The 21,972-nt window shown below is 52.3% G+C and overlaps 1 protein-coding gene across 6 annotated transcripts in view; it reads left to right on the forward strand.

Moving 5' to 3' along the window:
• The window catches only part of CLEC16A (C-type lectin domain containing 16A), a 201,399-nt gene that overhangs the window by 18,509 nt on the left and 160,918 nt on the right, over positions 1–21,972 (forward strand). For all 6 annotated transcript variants that reach the window (XM_049638244.1, XM_049638247.1, XM_049638245.1 and 3 more), the window contains exons 4-9: positions 3,788–3,936; positions 6,920–7,025; positions 8,760–8,883; positions 12,268–12,442; positions 13,962–14,015; positions 17,095–17,208. In XM_049638244.1, coding sequence (XP_049494201.1) covers positions 3,788–3,936; positions 6,920–7,025; positions 8,760–8,883; positions 12,268–12,442; positions 13,962–14,015; positions 17,095–17,208 — 722 coding nt within the window. The remainder of the gene's footprint in view (positions 1–3,787; positions 3,937–6,919; positions 7,026–8,759; positions 8,884–12,267; positions 12,443–13,961; positions 14,016–17,094; positions 17,209–21,972) is intronic.

Here is a 21,972-nt window from a genome sequence, read left to right on the forward strand (position 1 = left end):
TTGCTTTTATTTTTTTTTTCCAATTATAGAAAGAAAATATCCGGATTATAAAACAGCAACAACAAAAATAAAACGCCGTGAGAATATAGAAAGCAAAACTTCTGCAGAGCCTCACCCTGCCACTTGGGTAGACACAGCGCGTTCTGCCTTCTGCTTTATGCGGTCCCCACCTGCTGATGTGTCTTAGATGTTCATACGGTCCGTTCACGTGTCCTCACCTAGTTTGGTTGACTGGCGGCATCTTGCCGAGCCCCAAGTGATTGAACTTGACCACGGGCATTTAGGTGGTTTCCGGATTTTCACTATTACCAGCAGCCATTTCACAAGTGCACCTGTTGCCCGTCGGGTTTGGGGACCTAAGTCACAGGAGGCCCGAGAGACCGAGATTACGTACAGACTCCTGGGTTGATTAGAAAAGGATACCACAGAAAGTCGGCCACACGGTGAGGGGGCAGTGGAAAAATCCCAGCCGAAGAATAGAGGCACCGCTGCTGCCCCCATGGCGGCCCCCACCGCCCACAGAGTCATCGCGTGGAGGCCCTGGAAAAGTCCCCGCTGGGGAATGATTGGAGCGTGTGACTTTTCCAGCTGAAAGCGCAGCACAGAGGCTCCTGGTTGTACATCTGAGGCTGACGGCATAGGCATCTGTGCCTCTGATGGCCCGGAAGCTGCCAGCCAGTCACAGCGGGGCTCCACGGGACGTCTCAGGACTCCCTTGTCCTGCTAGCCAACGCGTCCCCAACCACGGCCAGGAGGACAGTGAAAAAGAAGGGCTCTGGGCGTCAGCATCACATGGGCTGCTCCTTCCGAGTTAAGGTTCCAGGTGGTTAAATTGTCGACTGTGTAAAGAGTAGAATGCTGCGTAGCAAAAAGGAGCAAAGGGATGCACCGTTACCACCGCGTGCAGCACTGTGGGTAACTCTCAGATGCGGTAACGCGTGACAGGGGCCGGACACAAGAGGCCTGCGTGTCGTATGATCCATGGGTATGAAGTTCAAGAATAGGCAGGAGCACCTGAGTGGCTTAGTTGAGTAAGCATCCGATTTTGGCTCAGGTCATGATCTCACGGTCCGTGAGTTCGAGCCCCACGTCGGGCTCTGTGCTGACAGCTCAGAGCCCAGAGCCTGCTTTGGATTCTGTGTCTCCCTCTCTCTCTGCCCCTCCCCTGCTCATCCTCTGTCTCTGTCTCTCTCTCTCTCTCTCTCTCAAAAACAAGTAAATATTAAAAAAAATAGGCAAAATGAGTCTATGTGATCCAAGGCAAACTAGAACTTGCCGTTGGGGAGAGGGTATTGACTGGATAGGGCTATCAGGGAGCCTTCTGGGGAACAAAAAACATACTCTGTCTGACTGGATGGTGCTTACGTGGTATATATATTTGCAAAAATTCCTCAAGCTGCATGTCCAAGACTTGTGAGGTGTGTATATATGAATAAGTACATAGGTACGTAGACTTTATATCCACATATACGTACATTTCCACACAGATTAAGCTGTCCGCTTAAGATTTGTGATCCGCGTAACCTCAATTTTGAACAGTTAAAAATTGATTTTTTAAAAAATTTGTTAAAAGTTGTTGATTTAAGATTTTTTTAAAAAGAATTGGCAATTAAGTCAATGAAGATTTTTAGGAACCCCGCCCCCGACCCGCTGCCCCCTCTCTTGGAGCAGGCCCCAAGATTTGCATCCGGAATTGTGAGAATCTGGAGATTCTGAAAACTGTTCTGGGACTACAGACTTCTGTAAAGCCGAGGACACCCAGCGTGCTTTCCGGAAGGCAGCGGCTTTCCTGGAGAGCTGGCTTCTGAGGAGGACCCGGCTGTGGGCCCCGTGCTCCCGGATGGCTCTTTGGGGAGCGTCTGGTGATGTCAGCCTTTCCGGTAGTACTTTGATCGGTTTACGTTGGATACCTCGTTGGCACCAAATAATGGTTTATTTCCGTTTTTTCTTTAAGTTTGTTTATTTTTTGAGAGAGAGAGAGAGAGAAAATGCAAGCGGGGAGGGCAGAGAGAGAAGGGCCAGAGGATCTGAAGCAGGCTCTGCTCTGTCGACGCAGCCCGATGCGGGGCCCAAACCCACGAACCGTGAGATCATGACCTGGGCCGAGTCAGATGCTCAGGTGACTGAGCCACCCGGGCGCCCCTGCAGTTTATTTCCTATTCCCCCTGAGAGCACCTGTGTTCAGTCCTGGTGGCTGGAGGCTCCACGTGAGGGTGCTGGATGGAAAGTGGCCGCCGCCGTTACTGAGTGCTTGCTTTGTGCCCGTCGCTGCCCTTCGTACCTCATCTCCTTTAATCCTCACAGCCGACCCCTGAGGAAGGCGCCGTTACTCCTGTTTTTAGACAAGGAGACTGGGGAGTGGAGAGGCTAAGTGGCTTTCCCCGGGTCACCCAGCTGGGAGCTGGCAGGGGCAGAGCGGATCCAAGTTCCCTTCAGACACACTGCCTCTGAGACGCGTGAGCACGACAGGAAGCCATGCAGGACTCCTTAACCTATGGAGTGTGCCGGGTCCGCCCCTGAGATCGGAGGAGGTGGGCAGGGCTGGGGCCCAAGGTTCCACGTGTCCGACGAGCTCCAGGTGATGCCGGGCTACTTTGAGTAGCCAGGCTCCACACCGCTCAGCTTCGCTCTTACCACGCCTGCCTGTGGGTGCAGGGGTTGATCACGTTCTGCCTTTAACCATCTGGGGGTGCGTGGGTGGGCTGGGTCAGAGCTCACAGGCTGGCCGTCCGAAGGACAGGGGGTGGCAGCGCCTGCTTTGCGGGGTGGCTGATGAGGATTCGGAGACATGCCTGGAAAGGACTCAAGGCCGGGACTGTGCCCCGCAGGCCGCGGCTGGCCCGTACCCCGGATGTTGCCACCAGAACAGCTTTCAGGACCAGGCGACCTAGGGGCCAGCGTGTCAGAGTCAGGAGATGGAACGTTCACCTCTGTTTTCCAGCCCCTCGAACAGTTGAAGGCTCTCACCATGCTGGGTCTGCGTCTCTGCAGGGGCTGGGGGCTGGGAGGGGGTAGCCACTCTCCAGTCGGTCCCAGTGCCTCATGCCCTCGGCACCCAGATTTCATTACTGGCTCCCATTAGTGCGTGCTGCTAACACAGGCTTTGACAGAGGACCCGCCTTAAATCCCATGTCTGTGACAGACTGCTGTGTGACCTCTGGAAAGTTAATCGACCTCTCTGAATTATTTTACTCTTCTGCAGAACGGGAAGAAGACCACCTGCTCTGCAGGATGGGTGCGACGATAACGTAAAGCGCTCAGCCTGGTGCTGGGCGTCCCCGGGAGGTTTAGCATAAAGTAGCTTTTATGAAACTGTGTTGCCGTATAGGGAGAAAAAAACCCATGTAGCCCTTTGTAGCATTCAGGGATGACAGTATGACTCCTGATGGCAAAATGGAGCAGCTTTTAATAAAATACGTTGGTTTTTACCCTTGCCCGTGGGTGGTTTGTGAAAATGCCCACGCACCAACACATCTGCCCCACCCCCAGCTCTCTGGTGAACTTTGTCAGCAATGAAAAAAAAAAAGTTCAAATGTTTTTTCTGTTTGGTGTAGGAGGGTGGGGTAGTCCGGGCCCTTCTGTCATGGCTCTTGAACTTTCTTGGGGCTGTGCGTCATGTCTGGCTGACTTCTTTGCTGGTAGACAGGTAAAGCTGCTCCCTGGCGACCCAGAATCTCGAGGGGTTCAAGTACATTCACAGAGTCGTCTGTTACCCAATTTTGTCTGCTTGACTTTCCTCCAGCGTGAATTAACCTGTCTTCCTTTTTTTCTTTTCCCCTCCCTCTAGATTATTTGCTCTCTAATAACTATGTAAATTCTATCATTGTCCATAAGTTTGACTTTTCCGATGAGGAGATTATGGCATATTATATATCGTTCCTGAAAACACTTTCGTTAAAACTCAACAACCACACCGTCCATTTCTTTTACAACGAGGTAAGTAACTGCCAGAGGGGTGCGTTTGGGTGGAAAGCTAGCTAATCGGAGGGGCACCTTCTGTCCGGGGGGCCTCGTGCCTGTTTACAAAGCGCGTGGGCACTCACCATTTCCTGATTTTTCACAGCAACCGTGTTTGACCTTGACAGGCTTAAAAAAAAAAAATATATATATATATACACACACACACACACACACACATATATATATATATATATGTATATATATATATATATTTGATTTATTTAAAAGTTACCTGTTTTTAACATAAAATTCAGTTTGTGCTACTGAGGAACATTGCATTGCAGAAGTGCCTGAAAGTGAACTTGGGATTGAAATGCGGTCAGACCCAGCTTTGCCAATTCCCTGCTGTGTGACCTTAGAGAAGTCTCAGTCCTCTGAGCCTCAGTTTCTTCATCTGAGAAAGGGGATGATGATTTACAGCGAAGGATTTTCCGGGGATCGAATGAAGGGAGATGATATCTTCGGAGCCCCTAGTATGTACCTAGCTCCTTAAAATCAGAGCTCACACTATTCTTCACAAGCGAATGTCCCTGGTATTCCTTGGGATCATTACTAGCAATTTTGAAAAATAAATTGTTGCCGTTTTCCAATGAAAAGGAGCTTGATAAGGTCAGTTCATCTCATACCAGAAGGTACAGATGCTGGCCGTCCTGGGTCTGATCCATCTTGTGGCACGATCACTTCACTGAGGACCCGGGCTTTCTCCCCTTCCTGCTCTGGTGACCGCACGGTTGGCATCCGTCCTCAGGCACGACCCCTCATGGTCTCAGGATGGCTGCAGCGGCTCCAAACATCACATACTCACATGCCACTGCCGAGAAACCTGAAGAGATCACTTATTTCCCTTCTTGTGTTCCTTTCTAACTTTCAAACGCTTCTTTCCCAGAAGCCCCCCTCCCCCTCCCCACCCAGCAGACTTCCTCTTGTGCCTTCTCGGTCACAGTCATGTCACGTTTCTCTTGCGGTGCATCCGGAGTTTGGGAGCCACCTGGCGGGACAGCTTGGCTTAGTCTTTCATGAGGGTAGTCACGTGAAGGCTGGGTGGGGCTGGGAGAGCTGCTTCCAGGGTGGCTCACTCAACGTGGCTGACCGTGGGTGGGAGGCCTCAGTTACACGGGCTTCTCCAGTGGCTGCTTGAGTCACGTCACCGCACGGCAGCTGGTTCTCCCCGGAACGAACGATCCAGGAGACCAAGACGAGCTGTAATGCCTTTTATGACCCAGCCTCAGAGGCCACACTCCATCTTTTCCACTGTGTCGTTGAGGCCACACAGGCCAGGCTTGAGTCCGTGTGGGAGAGGATGTCAGTGTGTGAACACAGGAGGTGAGGATCGTTGGAAATTCCTGGAGGCCAGGTGCTGTTTGCATGGCAGTGTCTTCCTGTTTTTTAGTATATTTATTCTTTTGAGAGAGAGAAAGCACAGGAGGGGCAGAGAGAGGGAGAGAGAGAATCCCAAGTAGGCTCTGTCCGCGCTGTCAGCCCAGAGCCCGACATGGGGCTTGAACCCACGAAACTCGAGATCATGACCTGGGCTGAAACCGAACGTCGGACGCTTAACCCGCTGAGCCAGCCAGGGGCCCGAATGACGAGTGTCTTCTGATTGGTGGTCACTTGCACTGCCCCGCCTCTCTTTGCAGTCAGATCATAACTCTCAAACGTACCTTCGGAGTCTGTGCAAGCTCCATCCAGCTATCCCCACATGATGCGGCATCAGCCTGAACCCCGATTTTCCTCGTGTAGTTTAATAGTGGGGAAGAATTGGCCTGAAAGGGAAGACACACTAGCCGTCAACCGCCAAATCTGTGGCAGTTTGAAAAATTGACATGGTGTGGCCCCGTGTCTGGCAGATAGTAGGTGCTCATTAAATGTGTCCAGAGACACGTGGATGAGATTTGGGTTGTCCTGGCAGCTCTCCCAGGTGGATGAAAATCTACCTGTGAACTTCAGACCAGAGAGAGGGTACCTCCGCTCAGCTGCAGCTGGAATTCTAGACACCAGGGTGGGAGGGCAGGACTCTGGGATTCCTGGACCCGAGCGATGGTTCTGGAAGAACATCCTTCTGGTCACCAGAGGAGCTGCAGGGGCCTTATTTCTCAGGTGGGCTCCCTTTCCTCTTTCACGTGGCCCAGTACTGTAGCCACCACCTGCCACGGGTGCAGTTCTGGTGCTCACAGTGGCATCGTCCTCATTTGACAGTTGTCACGTTGCTGTAGGTTGGCTCTTGCTTCTTCCCCACGCTCCTGCCCACTGGTGCCCTCGGAGCATGCTCGCAGCCAAGTGGGAAACCTGGCCAGAAGAGGGGAGCAGAGCCCATCCTGCTTTTCTTGAAGCTCCAGCAGCGGAGTTCCAGGCTTCTGGACCATTTCGATCCCTTCCCATGATCCCTTTCTCATGCCAGCTGATTCCCGAGACCCTCCTGCTCCTTGCGAATGTGTGTACTTCTAGTATTTCTAGACAGAGAAATGTGTAACAGCCAGAAGAGATTCGGAATGTGAGGAAAACCTCACGCTTGCCTTTTATTCGTGGACGTGGCATCTGATGGTAGGAGCTAGCATTACGTCTGAGTGCTTGTTGAGTAGGAGGTCCCATGGTGGGCTCTGCTCCTGAAATCCTCACGTTGAATGCCAGCGGCTGGGACGTGGGAATTACTATCTCCGTGTTAGAGATGGGGAAACAGAGGCTAAGAACTATTACAGCACCCAGCTGAGAACTGGTAGAACAGGGCACAGGCCCCAGTCTGGCATTGTTGGACTCCCCCCCCCCCCCCCCCCCCCCTCCTTTTTTTTTTTTTTTTTTAATATTCTGGGATGGTCTCACCTCCCCGTCCCTTCCCACATTCCCCACCGGGGGTGAACCCCTGGCCTGAGGTTCATGGGAGTCTGATAGGCTTCAGAAAGCTGGGTGGGGGCAGGCCTGCCCTACGGGCTCATAACTCATCTTTGGTACTTTTTTGTTTCAGCACACTAACGACTTTGCCCTGTACACAGAAGCCATCAAGTTTTTCAACCACCCCGAAAGCATGGTTAGAATTGCTGTAAGAACCATAACTTTGAATGTCTACAAAGGTAGGCCTTCTTAGGAGCTCACGCCTTGTCTGACTTCTGACTGGGGCTTGCTCCCATGAGTCTGCATTTAAAATTCTCTGGTGGCACGGGGAGCTCCCTTATTACGGCTGGGGTTGCATGTGTCATGCAAGGCTCGTAATCGTGGGACATTTAACTGGCCCCTCGGGTGAATTTTGTGCCACTCTCTTGGTGCATACGCAGTTCTGCATGTTCAAGTCTTAGACCAGATCCACAGTGCTAGTGATGTCCTAAGAAAGGCACAGGTGGGACTCCAGCTGCCATGTGATAACTAGAAAAGGCAAAGCTGCCTCTTAAAGGTTATATTTACATTTTTGTGTCTCGGGCTGTAAGATTTCCATACGGCCCTGGGGCTATGTTATCTTGAAATAACATTTAAATGAAGCATTTTGTGCTTCATTTTGTGTCACCGACAGCAGGGGGCAATATCGTATTCTCAACTGACTGCAAAGCCCAACAAATTCTCCTCTCTTCAAGAAGTGCTTAATGCCCACAACATCCCCTCCAGAGGAGGCCCTTCCCCGGGTTCCTGCCGGCATTGGCATAAAGGCCGGCTGGACGCAAGTTTCCTGGCCTGGAGCCGCCCGGGGAGGGCACACCTTCTCTGCGCGACCCGGGGGTTATTTCCCCGGTAGTCACCGCACTGGAGCTGGAGCTCCCATTTTCTCAAAGAATAAAGGGCTTTGACCTTCATGAGCATGAGTCATGACGTTATTACTTGAGATAACCCTTACTGGGGTGGGGAAAGGTCCTGAGGGACTCACTCCAGCCTAGTTCTGGGATCGCACTAAATTGGAGAGTGTCTTTAAGAATCTAGTGGGGGCCCACCCAGGGTCGCAAACTGAGGGCCTGAGAGCCGGATCCAGCCCTCAGACAAGTTTCGATTGGCTAAGGTTTTCCTTGAAAAGATGTATAGTTGCCCGTGTTTAAACATTGGGAGAACTCGGGTAACTATCTGCATTTCTGACTTGAAAGAGATTTGGCCCTTCTGGGCCCACAGTCCCACAGAGCAGCCGTGAGCTGGTGCCGGTGAACCGGGCTCCCCGGTTCACACACTAGGCCTCCCAGCCTCACTCACTGAGTCCCCCGGCCCACCCAGCAGGCTTCTGAGTTTGCGCCCTGGTCCAAGCCCCGGTTCTGCGGCCCCCTGCTCTCTCTCCTCTCTTGTTCTCTTCCAGCCTGTATCTTTAGACACCTTCTGCCCAGCTCTCTGTTCTCTGAGCAACTGTCTCACCATCCCAGTTCTTAACCCTGTTAACTGTTGTCTGTTTTTTGCCTTTCCTTCAATGACGATTCCCGTGTTCCTTATTCCAGTGTCATGTAAGTTATTAACTTCTGGTTTTCTGCTTTCTTAACTTATCCTTACATGTAAACACAGGAAACTTGCCTGAGAATGGCATAGTTTCTTTGTAGCCAAGCTAAATGCATTGCTGAGAAAGTAGGCTTTCTAATTGCACTATTGAGGTTTAGCCCAGTTAATTGTATTAATTATAAAAATAGCATAAGAACTGCCTTGATGAGTATGATTTCATGAATGAATAAGCTAACCATTTTCAAGTGTTCCCAGGAAAGACAGAAAAGGTTCAGATGATAGCAGAGAGCTTTTTCATTGTGGTTTTCTTTTCTTTTCTTTTCTTTTTTTTTTTTTTTCAAATCTCCCTAAGTTATTTTTGGTGGCTTGACTTTTTTTTCTTGTTCTTTTGTGAATTTTCTCAGTGGATAACCAGGCCATGCTGCACTATATCCGAGATAAAACTGCTGTTCCTTACTTCTCCAATTTGGTCTGGTTCATCGGGAGCCACGTGATCGAACTCGATAACTGTGTGCAGACCGACGAGGAGTAAGTGACCACCTGGGGGGCTTATCAGGCAGACAGAGTGGTTAGGGGAGATTTCCGTGTCCATTGAGGAAAAGTAAACACTAGAGCAAAGTTCGCCCACCGTGTGTAGGCGGAATGTGAACTTCCATAGGCTGAAAGGTTCACACCATTCCACTTTTTGTAACGGCGGCATGTTAGAAACAACCCGCAGACCTCCTAGAGGGGAAGAGGACCAGTAAGTTCAACACCCCCATCGATGGGGTGCCAGGCAGCTGGTAAAAAGAGTAAGACGACCCGTCACCTGGTGGGCGAATAAACAAAATGCAGTCCTTGCAGTGGCGGAGTAGTGCCCGGGAGTAAAAAGGGACAGAGCTCTGGCACGTGCTGCCCCGTGGTTGGACCTCGGGAGCATGAGGCTCAGTGAGAGAAGCCAGATGCAAAGGACTGTGTTTTACCTCACCCTGTTTTCTTCTCTTTTATTTATTTTCATTAAAAAATTTTTTTTAATGTTTATTTTTGAGAGAGAAAGCATGTGAGTGGGGGAGGGGCAGAGAGAGAGAGGGAGACACAGAATCTGAAGCGGGCTCCAGGCTCTGAGCTGTCAGCACAGAGCCCGACGTGGGGCTTGAACTCCAAAACCACGAGATCATGACCTGAGCTGAGGTCAGACACTCAAGCGACTGAACCACCCAGACACCCCATATTTTATTTTATTCTTAGAGAGTGAGAGCGCGTGCAGGAGTGGTACACCAGGGAGGGGCAGTGAGAATCTTAAGCAGGCTTTAAGCTCAGCATGGAGCCTGAGGTGGGGCTTGATCTTACGACCGTGAGATCATGACAGCCGAGATCAAGAGTCGGACACTTGGCTGACTGAGCCACCCAGGCACCCCGTGTGACCCCGTTTAAATGAAATGCCCAGAACAGGCCAATCTGTAGAGACCGAGGATCGACTAGTGGTTTCCCAGGGCTGGAGGAGCAGACTTGCAAGGGGAAATGGGAGCACAGGGCTTTTTTGGGAGGGGGGGTTAAAAGTGTTTGAGAGTGGATCGTCAGGATGGTTGGACAGCTGTGTGAATGGTATGCGGATTATAGCTCAGTAAACCTGTTTAAAAACAACAACAACAACAACACACACAGGTTAAGGTGGTGACTCGGGCCCCAGAGCGATGAATACAAGTTCCAGAGCAGGATTTCTCCGTTTCAGCGGCACCACTGATCTTTGGAACTGGGTAACTCTGTGTCGTCGGGGGTCGTTCCGCACAGAGTAGGATATTTAGTGGCCTCCCTAGCCTCCGCCCACCAGATGCCAGGAGCACCCCTTTTCCAGTTGTTTCGGCCAAAAATGTCTCCAGACGTTGCCAGATGGGTCCTTTAAGGCAAAATCACCGCAAGTGGGCAACCCCTGCCCCGGAGGGACAGCTGAGCAGAGAGACCTGGTGAGAGGCACACCTAGGCAGGCTCAGGATGACAGAGGGATCCGGGGGTCCGGGAAGGACGGGTGCTGGAGGAGGGGCCCAAAGCCATAGAATCGTAGCTCCCAGACTGGGCAAGTAGTGGTGGATCTGACGGGACATTCGGGAAAACCAGGACCTGTACAGAGATGAAGAGTCACAGATGTGAATGAAACATAACGTGGCACTTGATTCCAGAAAAGACAAAAAGTCATTCCAGGAAGGAAGTGGACTCCTTGTCCTCTGCGTGGCTCTCCCGTGAATGGTTGTGATGATGTCAGTATCAGTTGTTGGGGCCGGGTGGGGCGGGGGGGGAGGGAATGCAAAGTGTTCCTTCCTAACAGAAGGCCACCATGTGATATTGGAAAGGGCTCAACTTCAAAGTAGAAGACTTTGCAGATTGTAGAGGTGGAGGAGGTGGGGGGGTGGGGCCTATCCACAGAAACAAGTAAAAAGTTAACACCTGCCTTCTCTGGAGATCAGGCAGGGGTGGGGGAGGCTGGGCTAGGGCTGCTGTTTGTTATTATCATCTTATCAATACCATTAAACTTTTATTTGTATCTTATTTTATTTTTTGAGAGAGAGAGGGTGCAAGTGAGCAAGGGGGGGGGGAGAGAAAGAGAGAGAGAGAGAGAAGCAGGGCTCGAGCTCATCCACTGTGGGACCCAAACTCACGAACCGTGTCGTCATGACCTGAGCCAAAGTCAGAGGCTTAACGATTGAGCCACCCAGGCGCCCAATACCATTGAACTTTAAAAACCCATCTGCATGTACTTTTCAAACTAAAGGTTTAAGACATGAAGTACGTCAACTCTTCTGCTAAAGAAAAATTCCCACAGCATCTTTTTAAATGGGGGAAAAGGTTGCAAAACATTGTGAATAAGTATTGTGGGTCTCAGCTGGGTGGTGGGTTCATAGGTAATTATAGTACTATTAGGCTTACAGGGTGTATTTGCTATAAATATTCGGGATATATCTTGTTAAAGTATGCTATGGAATAATTATTAAAAGTTACATAGAAGAAAAATTGATCCTATTATTATTATTTTTTTAAAGCATGTTATGTGGCTTGATGGATAGATATTTAACACACGCCTTTTAGATGTGACTCTACGGAGGCATAGACACGGGAAACCAGACTGTAGGGTCCCTCATTGACAAGTCCCCAAATGTTCTCTGTTAGTGGCGGGACTACAGGAGACCTTCACGTCTTTTTGCTTCTATTTTCTTCTTTAATTTCAAGCCTTCTGAAATGGTGGTCGTAATTACGATACAAACAAAATGACTTACTCCAGCCCCGCTGCCCCTTGCAACAGATGCCAGTTTGGAGGGAGTGTAGGTGTGCCGACTAGCTCTTTTAGGGGTTCTGTCCTTGGCAGGTGTGTGGCTGACAACCTGAGAGGCCCAAGCAGTGTGCTTGTTGCTTTACTGAAAGGAGACAGAGACCTCTGGGGGCCTGGGGCTGGGGTGTCCCATCCCTGCGCTGTGCCCCGTGTGTAGCCAGGGCCAGGGGGGTTGGATGTGGCCGCCGAGGCCTGCTTTTCTCCCTGGAACCCCTCGGGAGTGTTTTCGTCATCCGGGATTTATTGCCGCATTAATACTGCTTATCTTGGGAGGCAGGGGGTCTTGCCACATTGAGTAGTGGTTGCTCTTGTGGAATGGCTTGCTAAGGGAGCTGGGTTTTGCTTTATTTACCCATTTTGTCTTGGGTGGTGGTGGTGGGCGAGTTGTAGGGAGGCCCCCAGAGGGTGGGGGGATCCCGGGAGTCCCCTGAAATCGATCGTGGTGCACCTGCCCATTTTCACTTCGTGCATGCCGCTGGGAGGGCTGCTGTAAGTGGCTCTTGAGCCTTTGTTTGTTGTATGAATATTTGTTGTGTGAATGAAGCACCCCCAGTGACCTCCACGGCTCTGTGCTTCGGCTTCCCGGCTAAGGCTGTTGTTTTTCCTGGCAGGCACCGGAATCGGGGGAAACTGAGCGACCTGGTGGCCGAGCACCTGGACCACCTGCACTATCTCAATGACATCCTGATCATCAACTGTGAGTTCCTCAATGACGTGCTCACGGACCACCTGCTGAACAGGCTCTTCGTGCCCCTCTATGTGTACTCGCTGGAGAACCAGGACAAGGTAGGTCTGGGCGCCTGGCCCCGCCGTGCCTGTGGGCTGTGGGCTGTCTTCAGAAGGGGGAGGAGCAGTCACCTTGAACAGGACCAAGCTTTGCCAGCCACCAAGGCTTTGAGCCCGAGAGAGATTCCTTTCAAAGCGTCCTGGTTTTCTTTTCCTTTCCTTTTATGTCCCAGGGGTGGGACGGTTAAGGTGGAGAGAGAGGGGTGCAAGGGAGTGTGTTTGGGGGTGGGGGTTGGCTGTAAAAGTGAATGAGAAGAGAACACTGACATCAGAAGGAAACAGGAAACCTCTATGAATTTAGATTTTTGGTTTCTGTTCATCCTTCTCTTGGGGTGTTCTAAAGCCTGGTAACTTTTCCTGACGGTCGCCAGAGCTCACGGATCTGCAGAAGACCCAGCCAGCCCCAGCACTTGCACATGATGGGTGGGAGGTGAGGGAGCGCCCTTAGGGAAACATCCCAGAGCAGGGACTGCCCACAGTTAGGCTCAGAATCCGGTGTGAGTGTTGACAGGCACGTCCTCCGGGGCCCTCTCTCCGTCTCAGGGATTCTGGCTCAGCGGGTCTGCAGTGCACCGGCAGTCTGCATCGTGAACCTGTCCGCCACGTGGCTCTGAGCTGGTGGCTCTCAGGTCCCACCGTGAGGAATTCTGCCCCGTCCTTCCCAGATTTCAGGGGCAGAGGCCTCCACAGGAGGCAGGATGGAGTCGGCTGGTTACTCTGTGGGGGCTCCAGCCTCTGCACATGTCCCTCCAGGGCTTGGAGCTTTCTTCTTGGAGGTGGAACATGGAGATTCTTCCTAAGAACAAATAAATAAAAAAAAATTGCAGCCCTAACTAGATCTGTCGGGGGGGGGGGGGGGGGGGGGGGGGGGGGTGGCAGAGAGAAAGCACGGGACTTGGAGTTTGCAGACCTGGGCTCAAATTCTGCTTCTTCCCTTTCCTCACTCTGTGACCTTGGACAAGGCAGCTGACCTCCCCCTCCCACCCCATCCCCCACCCCCCGAGCAAAACGAGGGTCCTGAAGGTACTCACAGCGTCGATGCGGGATAGAGCACAATGAAGTTCAGTTACAAACGTGGGGTTTTTCCTAAGCCAGAGTGCCCCGACGGCTCCCTGCCCCATTTTGAACGCTCTTCCTGAGAGCAGGCCTCCAGAGGCCCGTCCTGCCAGCCAGCCACTCTGTGCCCCAGCTGGGGGAAATTAACATTCCTGGTAATTTAAGGGGCTCATTTTTCTCCTGGACCCAGCCTCTTGTCCGTGACTAATGGTGAAGGACTTCTCAGGTAGAAAAATAGAGGCCTTGAGACGGTATTGGATGGGATCAGGTTGCGAATTTATTTTGCAGGGTGGACTTCTGACTGGTACCGGGAAAGAACAGCCTTAGGGTGACAGAGGAAGTGGGGGACGGGGCGCCTCTCCTTCAGACAGATGGCTTTTGGCTTCATGTCTTTTGTGCTGCTCACGTGTGTGACCAGGACCTCTCTCTCTCTCTCTCTCTCTTTCTGCCTGACCTTCCCTAGGGAGGAGAACGCCCGAAAATCAGCCTGCCGGTTTCTCTCTATCTCCTGTCACAGGTATGTGTCATCATTTGTCTGTGTCCCCAGCCACATTTGGGAGTCCTTTGGAGGACCAGGCCACGTCACCCTGTCTTCTCTCTGTGTCCCATCTTGAAATAAAACAATAAAAGGAAGGGCGGGGGGTGGTTCTACTTTTCAGACTCTGAGTAGAGGTGCTGCTATCTTCTTCATGGTAATAGATGGAAATTTAAAGGAAAATGGAAAGTAACTCAAACCTGGCCCTTACGTACTTGGTTTTTACCATGGGGACTGAGGTTTCCACACAACCAAGGGGCGTTCGGAATACTCTGGAAATGTGGACAGCATGGGTGTTACTCATGGTGTTTTGAAATAAACCCAAACTGCAAGACCCAGTGTGTGTATCTCTCTGCAGCAACCTCCGTTGAACGGATTTCCACTAATGAGGCTGTTTTCAAATGCTTTTGTCGTGGTTGTAGTTCCCAGATTACCTTCTGGAAGGTATTTGTAGCAGCCTCCGTTCCCAGATTTGTGTCTTGAGCCAATTTGTCTGCTCCCCCTCCTTAAACAAGTGTGTTTCCTTCTCGTAATTATGTAATATTTACAAGAAGGGAAAAACTCCATGGTGACCCAGTTACATAACTTTAAAAATATTTTTATTACAAGCAGTCCAGACTTTCAGGCCATCTCATTAGACTGTCAAATAGTCAAACGTTTGACCAGAGCTCTGTTCCCACTTCTGCAATGGCACAGGTATTTATTTGCTTTGCTGAGAGAAAGTCCTTCTAACTTGGTCCCTGGGCCGTTTGGAGGTGGAGGACTGAGAGAGAGAGAGAGAGAGAGAGAGAGGCGCAGCCGCAGCCTCCCCGTGGAGGCTAAGCCAGTTGGGGTCCGTGCGTGGCTTGCCCCTTTCTCCCTCATAGAGTCTTGTCCCGGGGGCTTTGTGCTCCGAGCCCTGTGCTGGTGCCCTCTCCTTCTGAATGCCTCTCCGTGCAGCGCAGCTGCATGCAAACCCCCGCATCTCCTGGCACCTTCCTCTGCCGCCTCATTACAAATCTGCCCGAATCTCCTGCTTGGCGTTCTGGGAGTCTGGCAGGACCTGAGCAGAGAGACGCTCAGCCCCGGGAATCCCATAGAAGGCGCTCCCAGGACCCTCTAGCTGTGGGAGCGTTGCACAGGCAGAGTCCCTGTGAGGAGTGTGCGGTCAGTGCTCGCCCTTTCTCGGAGAGCCCCTTACCTCCTCTTTTCTGAGCGAGGGCCTAGCAGCTCAGGCACCAAATTACTCGTTTGAGTAGCTCACAGAAAGCAGACTTGTGAGCCGGTGCTCCAGGGCCCATTCTCCCTGTTCCTTCCGTGGAGCTTTTCAATGTTGTCACCCAAAATGCACGAGAGCCTCCAATGGGGGGTAAACACCATGTCCCTGATCCCTACGTCAGAGCATCCTTATGCGTGATTTGACAGACAAAGCTACAAAACCAAGAAAATTCCCATTGACGACATTAATTTAGTGTGGCCAGGGATGCTGTCCTTCAAGAAGTTTCCCTCTTACCTCTTACCCCTGTCCCCTGATCCTGCTTCTCAGACACAGCAGCATTTCAGCGTTTGGCTTTGCTGGGTCTTTTGTTTTTTGTTTTTTAATTTATTTGGTTTTTAAACACTGCTTATTTTTTATTTTTTAATTAAATTTTTTTTATTTTGGGAAAGGAAGAGAGCACGTGCGCACGTGTGTGCGAGTGGGGGAGGGGCAGGGAGAGAGAGGAAAAGAGAGAGAATTCCAAGCAGGCTGCCAGCTGTCGGCACAGAGCCAGACTCAGGGCTCGATGTCGCGAACCATGAGATCATGACCGGAGCTGAAATCAAGAGTCACATGCTTAACCGACTTAGCCACCCAGGAGCCCCTAAACAATGTTTTTTTTTTTGGTCTTTTAACAGATTTTTTTTTTTTAAGTTAAAAAGTTCAAAACAGGTGAAGACCAAGTTTTCTATCCACTTTTGTTTCTTCTCCTGATTTCTGTCCCCAGAGTCTACTATAGTTACAGGGTTTTCTTACCCTCTTCCAGGCACATTGTCTGCAGAGGTTTTCAACTGGGGGTGATTTTGCCTCCCTTCCTCCCCCACCCCCCTCCAACATCCGGAGACATTTCTGGTTGGGTCGAGGCCAGAGATGCTTCCAGACATCCTACAGTGCACACAGCAGCCCCCCACAACAAAGAATTAGGGCCGGATCATAGCGCCAGGGCTTGGAAATCCTGTTCCCTGTGCATGTGAGCAAATGCAGATGGGCGCACACGTCCTTTTTCTGTGTAAACGGTGCACGTCCCACACTGTGCTCCACTGCTGCTGTTGGCTTTATATTGTAAAACAAAGTAGCCGGCGTGTCTGAGCCAGCTTTGCGAGGCACCTTTGAATACCCTGATTCCCAGCGCCGTTGTCCTGACCGTTGGGCCACGGGGTGGGGTGGCAGGGCCATCCCAGACAGCCCAGTGCCTTCTCATTCCACATGCTGGCCCGGCTGGGTCTGCCTCTGCCTCCTGTGGCTTCTCTTCCCCACAGCGTCCACACCTCCCGACACTGCCACGGAATCTTGGTGCGCTGAGACCCACCGCGGGGGCCCCAGCTCATGCCAGCCGTGGGCTCTCTGTGGAGACCACGGTTTGCCAAGTCCTGGACGGGAACGAGACTTGCCGGCCCCTTCCTCCCGTATAACTGAGATGTTGGGTCTGTGCCTTCCAGTCTTAGTGTAATCAGATTTGACGCTGAGATGCCTGTGGAGAGGAAGGAGTGTGCTGCTTTGGCCGCTGCTCTCCCACTTTGCTCCACTTCAGTGGGATTTGGCTTCTCCCGGCCGTGAGGGACCGTCTTGCTTTGATGCACTTCCTTCCGCCGGGGAGCAGCCAGCCAAATAGGCAACAGTCTGAATGAAGGAGCGGCCAACCCTGGGAGGAGAAAGGCGTAACCGGTTTCTCCTAAATGAGACCCATTCTTTGGCTCTTGCTTCACGGGAGTTGCTGTTCAATACGGGCCCTGGGTACCTCAGCCTAGTTATTCGTGATGGAGGAAGGAGAAGCGGAGAGAGCACACGCTTGTAACGCAAACCCGGTGTCTTCTTTCTCACCAGGTCTTCCTAATTATACATCACGCACCCCTGGTGAACTCACTAGCAGAAGTCATTCTGAACGGTGATCTGTCTGAGATGTATGCTAAGAGCGAACAGGATGTTCAGCGAAGTTGCGTAAGTCCTTAGCATTGGGACCGTGTGTAGACATTGATAGGCCGTTGCTCGTTTTGTTCATGCGTGTGTTTCTCTAAAACCAGAAACTGACATTCTGCCTGCACGGCAGCCATGATGGCGTATAAGCTGGTCTGAGGAGCGAGGAACCTGACCGGGGTCTTGAAACGTGTCCCCAGGAACATCTGGGTTTGGGTACTGAGCGGATTTGATTGATCGGATGTTATCGAACGGGGAGCTGTACTGCTCTGGGCCCTGGTTGCGAATCTTTGAGACACTGTTACTGGGACAGAATGAGAGCACACCTTGACGAAGGTACAAATGCCAGCAGAGACTGGACGGAGAACATCTGTGAATGATGCGGACCCCCGTGGGAGGGCAGTAGGGAGTGTTGGGGACTGCGGCAAATTGGACAGCACATGCTCTCTGTCAGCAGCTGCGGTTCCTCCCCAGCCTGCGGCTCTGCCAGAACACAGATGCGGGATTGCCTGGTTTCCTCGCGTTTCCAGACAAGCTGGAAATCCTCATTTTGATGCACATGCTCCCCCGTTTTAAACGATCACCCACCTGTGGCCTAAGCACAGCACGTCTGCATTTTGTGCTCTGCTAACGGGAAACTCCCGAGACGGGGAGATGGGAGTCAAGGCTTCTTCCCGCTTGGCCCCCGTGTGTCTCATCTGTCTTCCCTCCCACCATCGTCATGTGTGCTGAGCGCCAGGCTTCTTTAGTACTGGTCCAGCTTGCCTTTTCCCCTGCAGGCCCCCAGGTTCTGCCTGCACACCTGTGCCTTCACCACACCTCCGGCCTGGGAGGCCCTGGCTCCTCGTTCCCAGCCGCGGCAGGCGACTTGTCTCACTGTATCCGCTGCAGCTTGGGCCCGGCGGATGTGTCTGAGATGAGCCGGTGTTTCACACAAAGGCTGTTTCATGAGGACTCTGTCTCTGCAACCGGTTTCTCAGGCAGTGGGTAGAAAGGTCCAAGGGCTAGGCTTGCCCTTGGGCAGTCGGCTCTGTTGCCATATCTGAGGAAGCAGGTGGCGGAGGATCCCGCAGCGTGGGAGGTCAGAACTGCCTGGAGCGCAGTGACAGGGGTCCCTGCCCTTCTGGTTTTTCTGGCGTACGATGGCTTGGCCGGGCCCTTTTGCTGTTGAAGGGAGTCTTGGAGCCTTTGAAAAGGTTCCCAGACACTCTGTCCTTGTCAGTGGTGGCGTTAGTTCAGCTGAATTGAACGGGGCCCTTTCACGGCCCCTGTCTGGTCTGTCCCTTCTTTGATTCATTCAGAAAGTATTTATTAAGCCCTTTCTTTGGAACAGGCATCGGGCTGGCTCTGGGGATGTACAAAATCCTAATGGTTTCTGTCTTTTTGGAGCTTTATAGTCTAGTAGGAGTGACAGATGTCGGTCAAATAAATATACAAACAAATGTACTGTCTCGAGTTTCACACGTGCTCTAAAGGGAAGGAGTAGTTTTTGGCGAGAGGATGTAACCTAGAGGGCCAGGAGTGACGAGTATTGGACAGGACAGCCTCCCTTAGGGGCCCGTGCCATGACACTTCAGGCGGGGCAACGTGGAGACGACCTGGTGTTCGTGGAGCCAGACAGTTTTCTTTCCAACTTGCTTAAACTCCCTGCTGCTGACCGAATGCGAGGGGTGGAGTGCTGACCTAGCAGAGTTGCAGGGCCTCGAGGGCAGAGCTGCCGATGACCGCCAGCCAGCAGGCCCCCTCAGGCGCATCGTCCTCCCTCCCCCCCATTTAGGAAACGGAGAGGGCGCGTCCTACTCCGGAGGGCTCTTGGTGGGGATGGGGAGGAAACACAGCTGAAGTGTCCATCAGGTACCCGGCAGGTTGCAGCCTGGCCCTCAAAGCCATTTGGTTTGGTGTTCGTGGTATTTAACAGAGAATTCTATGAATGACCAACGTTAACAGTTAGGAAGTTTCACACACAAAAAATCTGCATCTCGGGATTGTGTTCCAGCAGTCAGAAGGTCTGGTCCCCATTGTACACGTTTCTGCTGCACGCTTCTCCGAGACGGTCCCCATCGGGTCGGCATGTGTTTGCCATCAGACTCGTCCGGTCCCCATCCAGCCTGCTGCACGCTCCTAGGACATTTCCATTCATATCACATTGGGCCGTGTTGAGTCGCCTTGGGCTTTCTTTTGTCGTGCGGTCTCCATATCCCAAGATGGCTGCTCAGACTTCGTCCCAGAGTGGCTTCGTGTGAGACATTCAGTGACGAAGTTGGACTTGGTGTTCGGAGGGACGGACACAGAGATCTCTGGGCTGCTGGGGTTTGCAGGCTTTCTCATTGCACTTGACTGGCCTGCGGCCACGAGAAATAATCACACCCTTTCGCTGGTTATCCCCCCGTGGTCACATCTTGCCAGAACTCCAGCACGCTGTCACAGCAGGGTACTGGCATCGAAGCTTGGGGTTTGCAATTTGAGCAGAAGCAAACTGCAGAACGTTACTGGCGACCGCTCAGCCTGGGATACCCATGGCGGTTGGGCCCTCTGACGAGAGGCAGCATTCGGGAGACCCGTCCTTTCTCCCGCCGGCCCCCTTTTTGGGGACAAAGTTTCTGCCTCCATTGTGACAGACTCACAGCGGCTCATCATGGTGGGCGTCTGAACTGAAAATGAGATTCTTTTGAGCGTGGAAGGAATTGCCAGCCCCAAGTGAAAGTGTCTGCCTTCTGCTTCCGGGTATCGCCTTCGCCTGGGTGCAGAATCGAACTGTGTCGCGTTCGGATGACTGCACTTGAAAGTTGGGTGGAGTGGAGGTGAGTCCCCATCGGTGACTCGCTCGATAGCAGTCCCGGTGAGACTCACCTTCCTTCCCTCTGAGCAAGAACGGTCTCCTATTGTTTCCTGCCTCACTCGGATGTGGTTTGATCGTGCTTGTTTTAAGTTTCTTGGTCTTTTTTAACCTACTTTCTCCTTCCCGTAATTTGTAGATAAGTTACTGGTATTGCTTCATTTTTACCAGCAGACCTTTCGCAAAACCAAACCAAAATTGAAGAGAGAGGAGCAGAGGGAAGAGCGGAGTTATTTGAAAAGTCTGTAATTTAGGGTTAAATTTAAAACACACCAGCATGGCGAGGTGAATGCCGAATTGAAATTCGTCTGTGCATTAAAAATCATATGGTTCCTGCTCGGGGATAGTTCTTGAGTTCTTGCTACAATTCTAATGCAGAGCAGATCAGGTTTCGTGTTGAGGGAAATAGAGTAAGAGAACACTAATTCTGAAACTGCTAACGTCTCATTATTTTTGCACAACGAACATATAGATTAGATTACGGGATATGCATCATTACCTATGGGTACTTTGTTGTTGTTGTTTTTTTTTAAAGAACCTTTTCTCACCCTCCATTTCTGTAGAATAGTTTCCTTCGTCTTGCACTCCTTCGTCCGTTCCTGCAACAGAGATGCGGTGGTGCGCAGGAGAGAGCGCTGGCCTTGCTGGGCTTCCCACTCCCTGCGAGCGGAGGGGGCCTGTGCCATCACGGGCTTGCAGCCCATGCCCGGGGGCTCTCACTGCAGGAACGAGTGACTCGATGGGTGAACCGGGGGTGGGGTCACCGGGCTCTCACGATGTTGTTCTTGATCACTCTCAAAACAGAAACAGCTTCAGAGCCTGACCCTCCCACGCCACCTGCTCAGAGGCAGGCTTCGGGGGAAGAGCGTCAGGGCGAGGTGGTCTTGGTGCTGTTCTGCGTTCCGCCTTCGGGGACAGTCTAGTGGAGTGGACTGTGGAGTCAGACTGCCCGGGCCCCCCAGATCCTGGCCCCGGGTCTCACTAGGTGTACCCCGGGGCAAGTTAGTCCACTGCTCTGGGCCTCAGTTTCCTCCCTTCTCTAGTTAGACTAATGCACGCGGTGTCCGCTGCTTCTCCTAAAGCCTGGCGCACGTCAGGCCCTGATATTAGGTGTTATCGTCAGTTTCTGACGCCACACGACAGCCCTGCGTCTCCTAGTTGGGGACCCCCCCCCTTCCTGGGATGATTAATGTGGAGGCACACCTAGAGTACCCCTCGGGAGGTGCCTTATGACCAGACACAGAGGCACCGAGGGCCCGGTGTGAGCAGCAGTGGTAACAGTGACAGCACGAAGAGCAAGCTTTGCCATTTGGTGGTGGTGGGCTGACCTGTCTGTGTGCATCCCAGGCCCTCCAGCTCACGTCGGCCCCGGATTCGGCCTCCGGCAAGTGCAACTACGTAGCCAGCTCGTGGGTGCTCATGTGGTTGGCTGGCCGTGAAGTCAGAGTGGGAACTGAGAATCCTGGGCCGGGATGGTTCGTCCCCAGATGATGATGTCGTCTCTGTGGGCACCAGTTCAGCCGGCTGGAATGGTCGCCAGATGATTCTCTGGGGATCCAGAAGAGTGAGCGAGTGCACACCTAAAACGTGAGCTGCCGGCTCTCTCACAGGACACCTGTCCTTCCTGGGAGCCGGATCCCCTGCTAGAGCGCTCCGTCCACTCGTGGCCCGTGGAGCTGGTGGCCGCGAAACTAGCAGCCTGGCCCCTCTGGCTTCTGTGTTTGTGGAGGCAGCGCGCCCACGATCGACCAGGGCCCCCCGGTCACTGCTTGCAGGGCTCTCTCTCCAAACCAGGCTGGACTCTGATGGCCGCCGGGCCTCCTGTGTATTGACTGCATCACGCGGAGTAGCCCCCCTCTACAGCCCGAATTCGAGTTCCCCTGAATCTTTCGGTGACCCCGACCTTCCCCGTGCCCCCGGTTAATCGTTGCTGGTTCTGAAGGCCACACGTT

This window comes from Panthera uncia, chromosome E3 (assembly GCF_023721935.1).
Source record: "Panthera uncia isolate 11264 chromosome E3, Puncia_PCG_1.0, whole genome shotgun sequence".
In the NCBI taxonomy this organism is placed as follows: domain Eukaryota; kingdom Metazoa; phylum Chordata; class Mammalia; order Carnivora; family Felidae; genus Panthera; species Panthera uncia.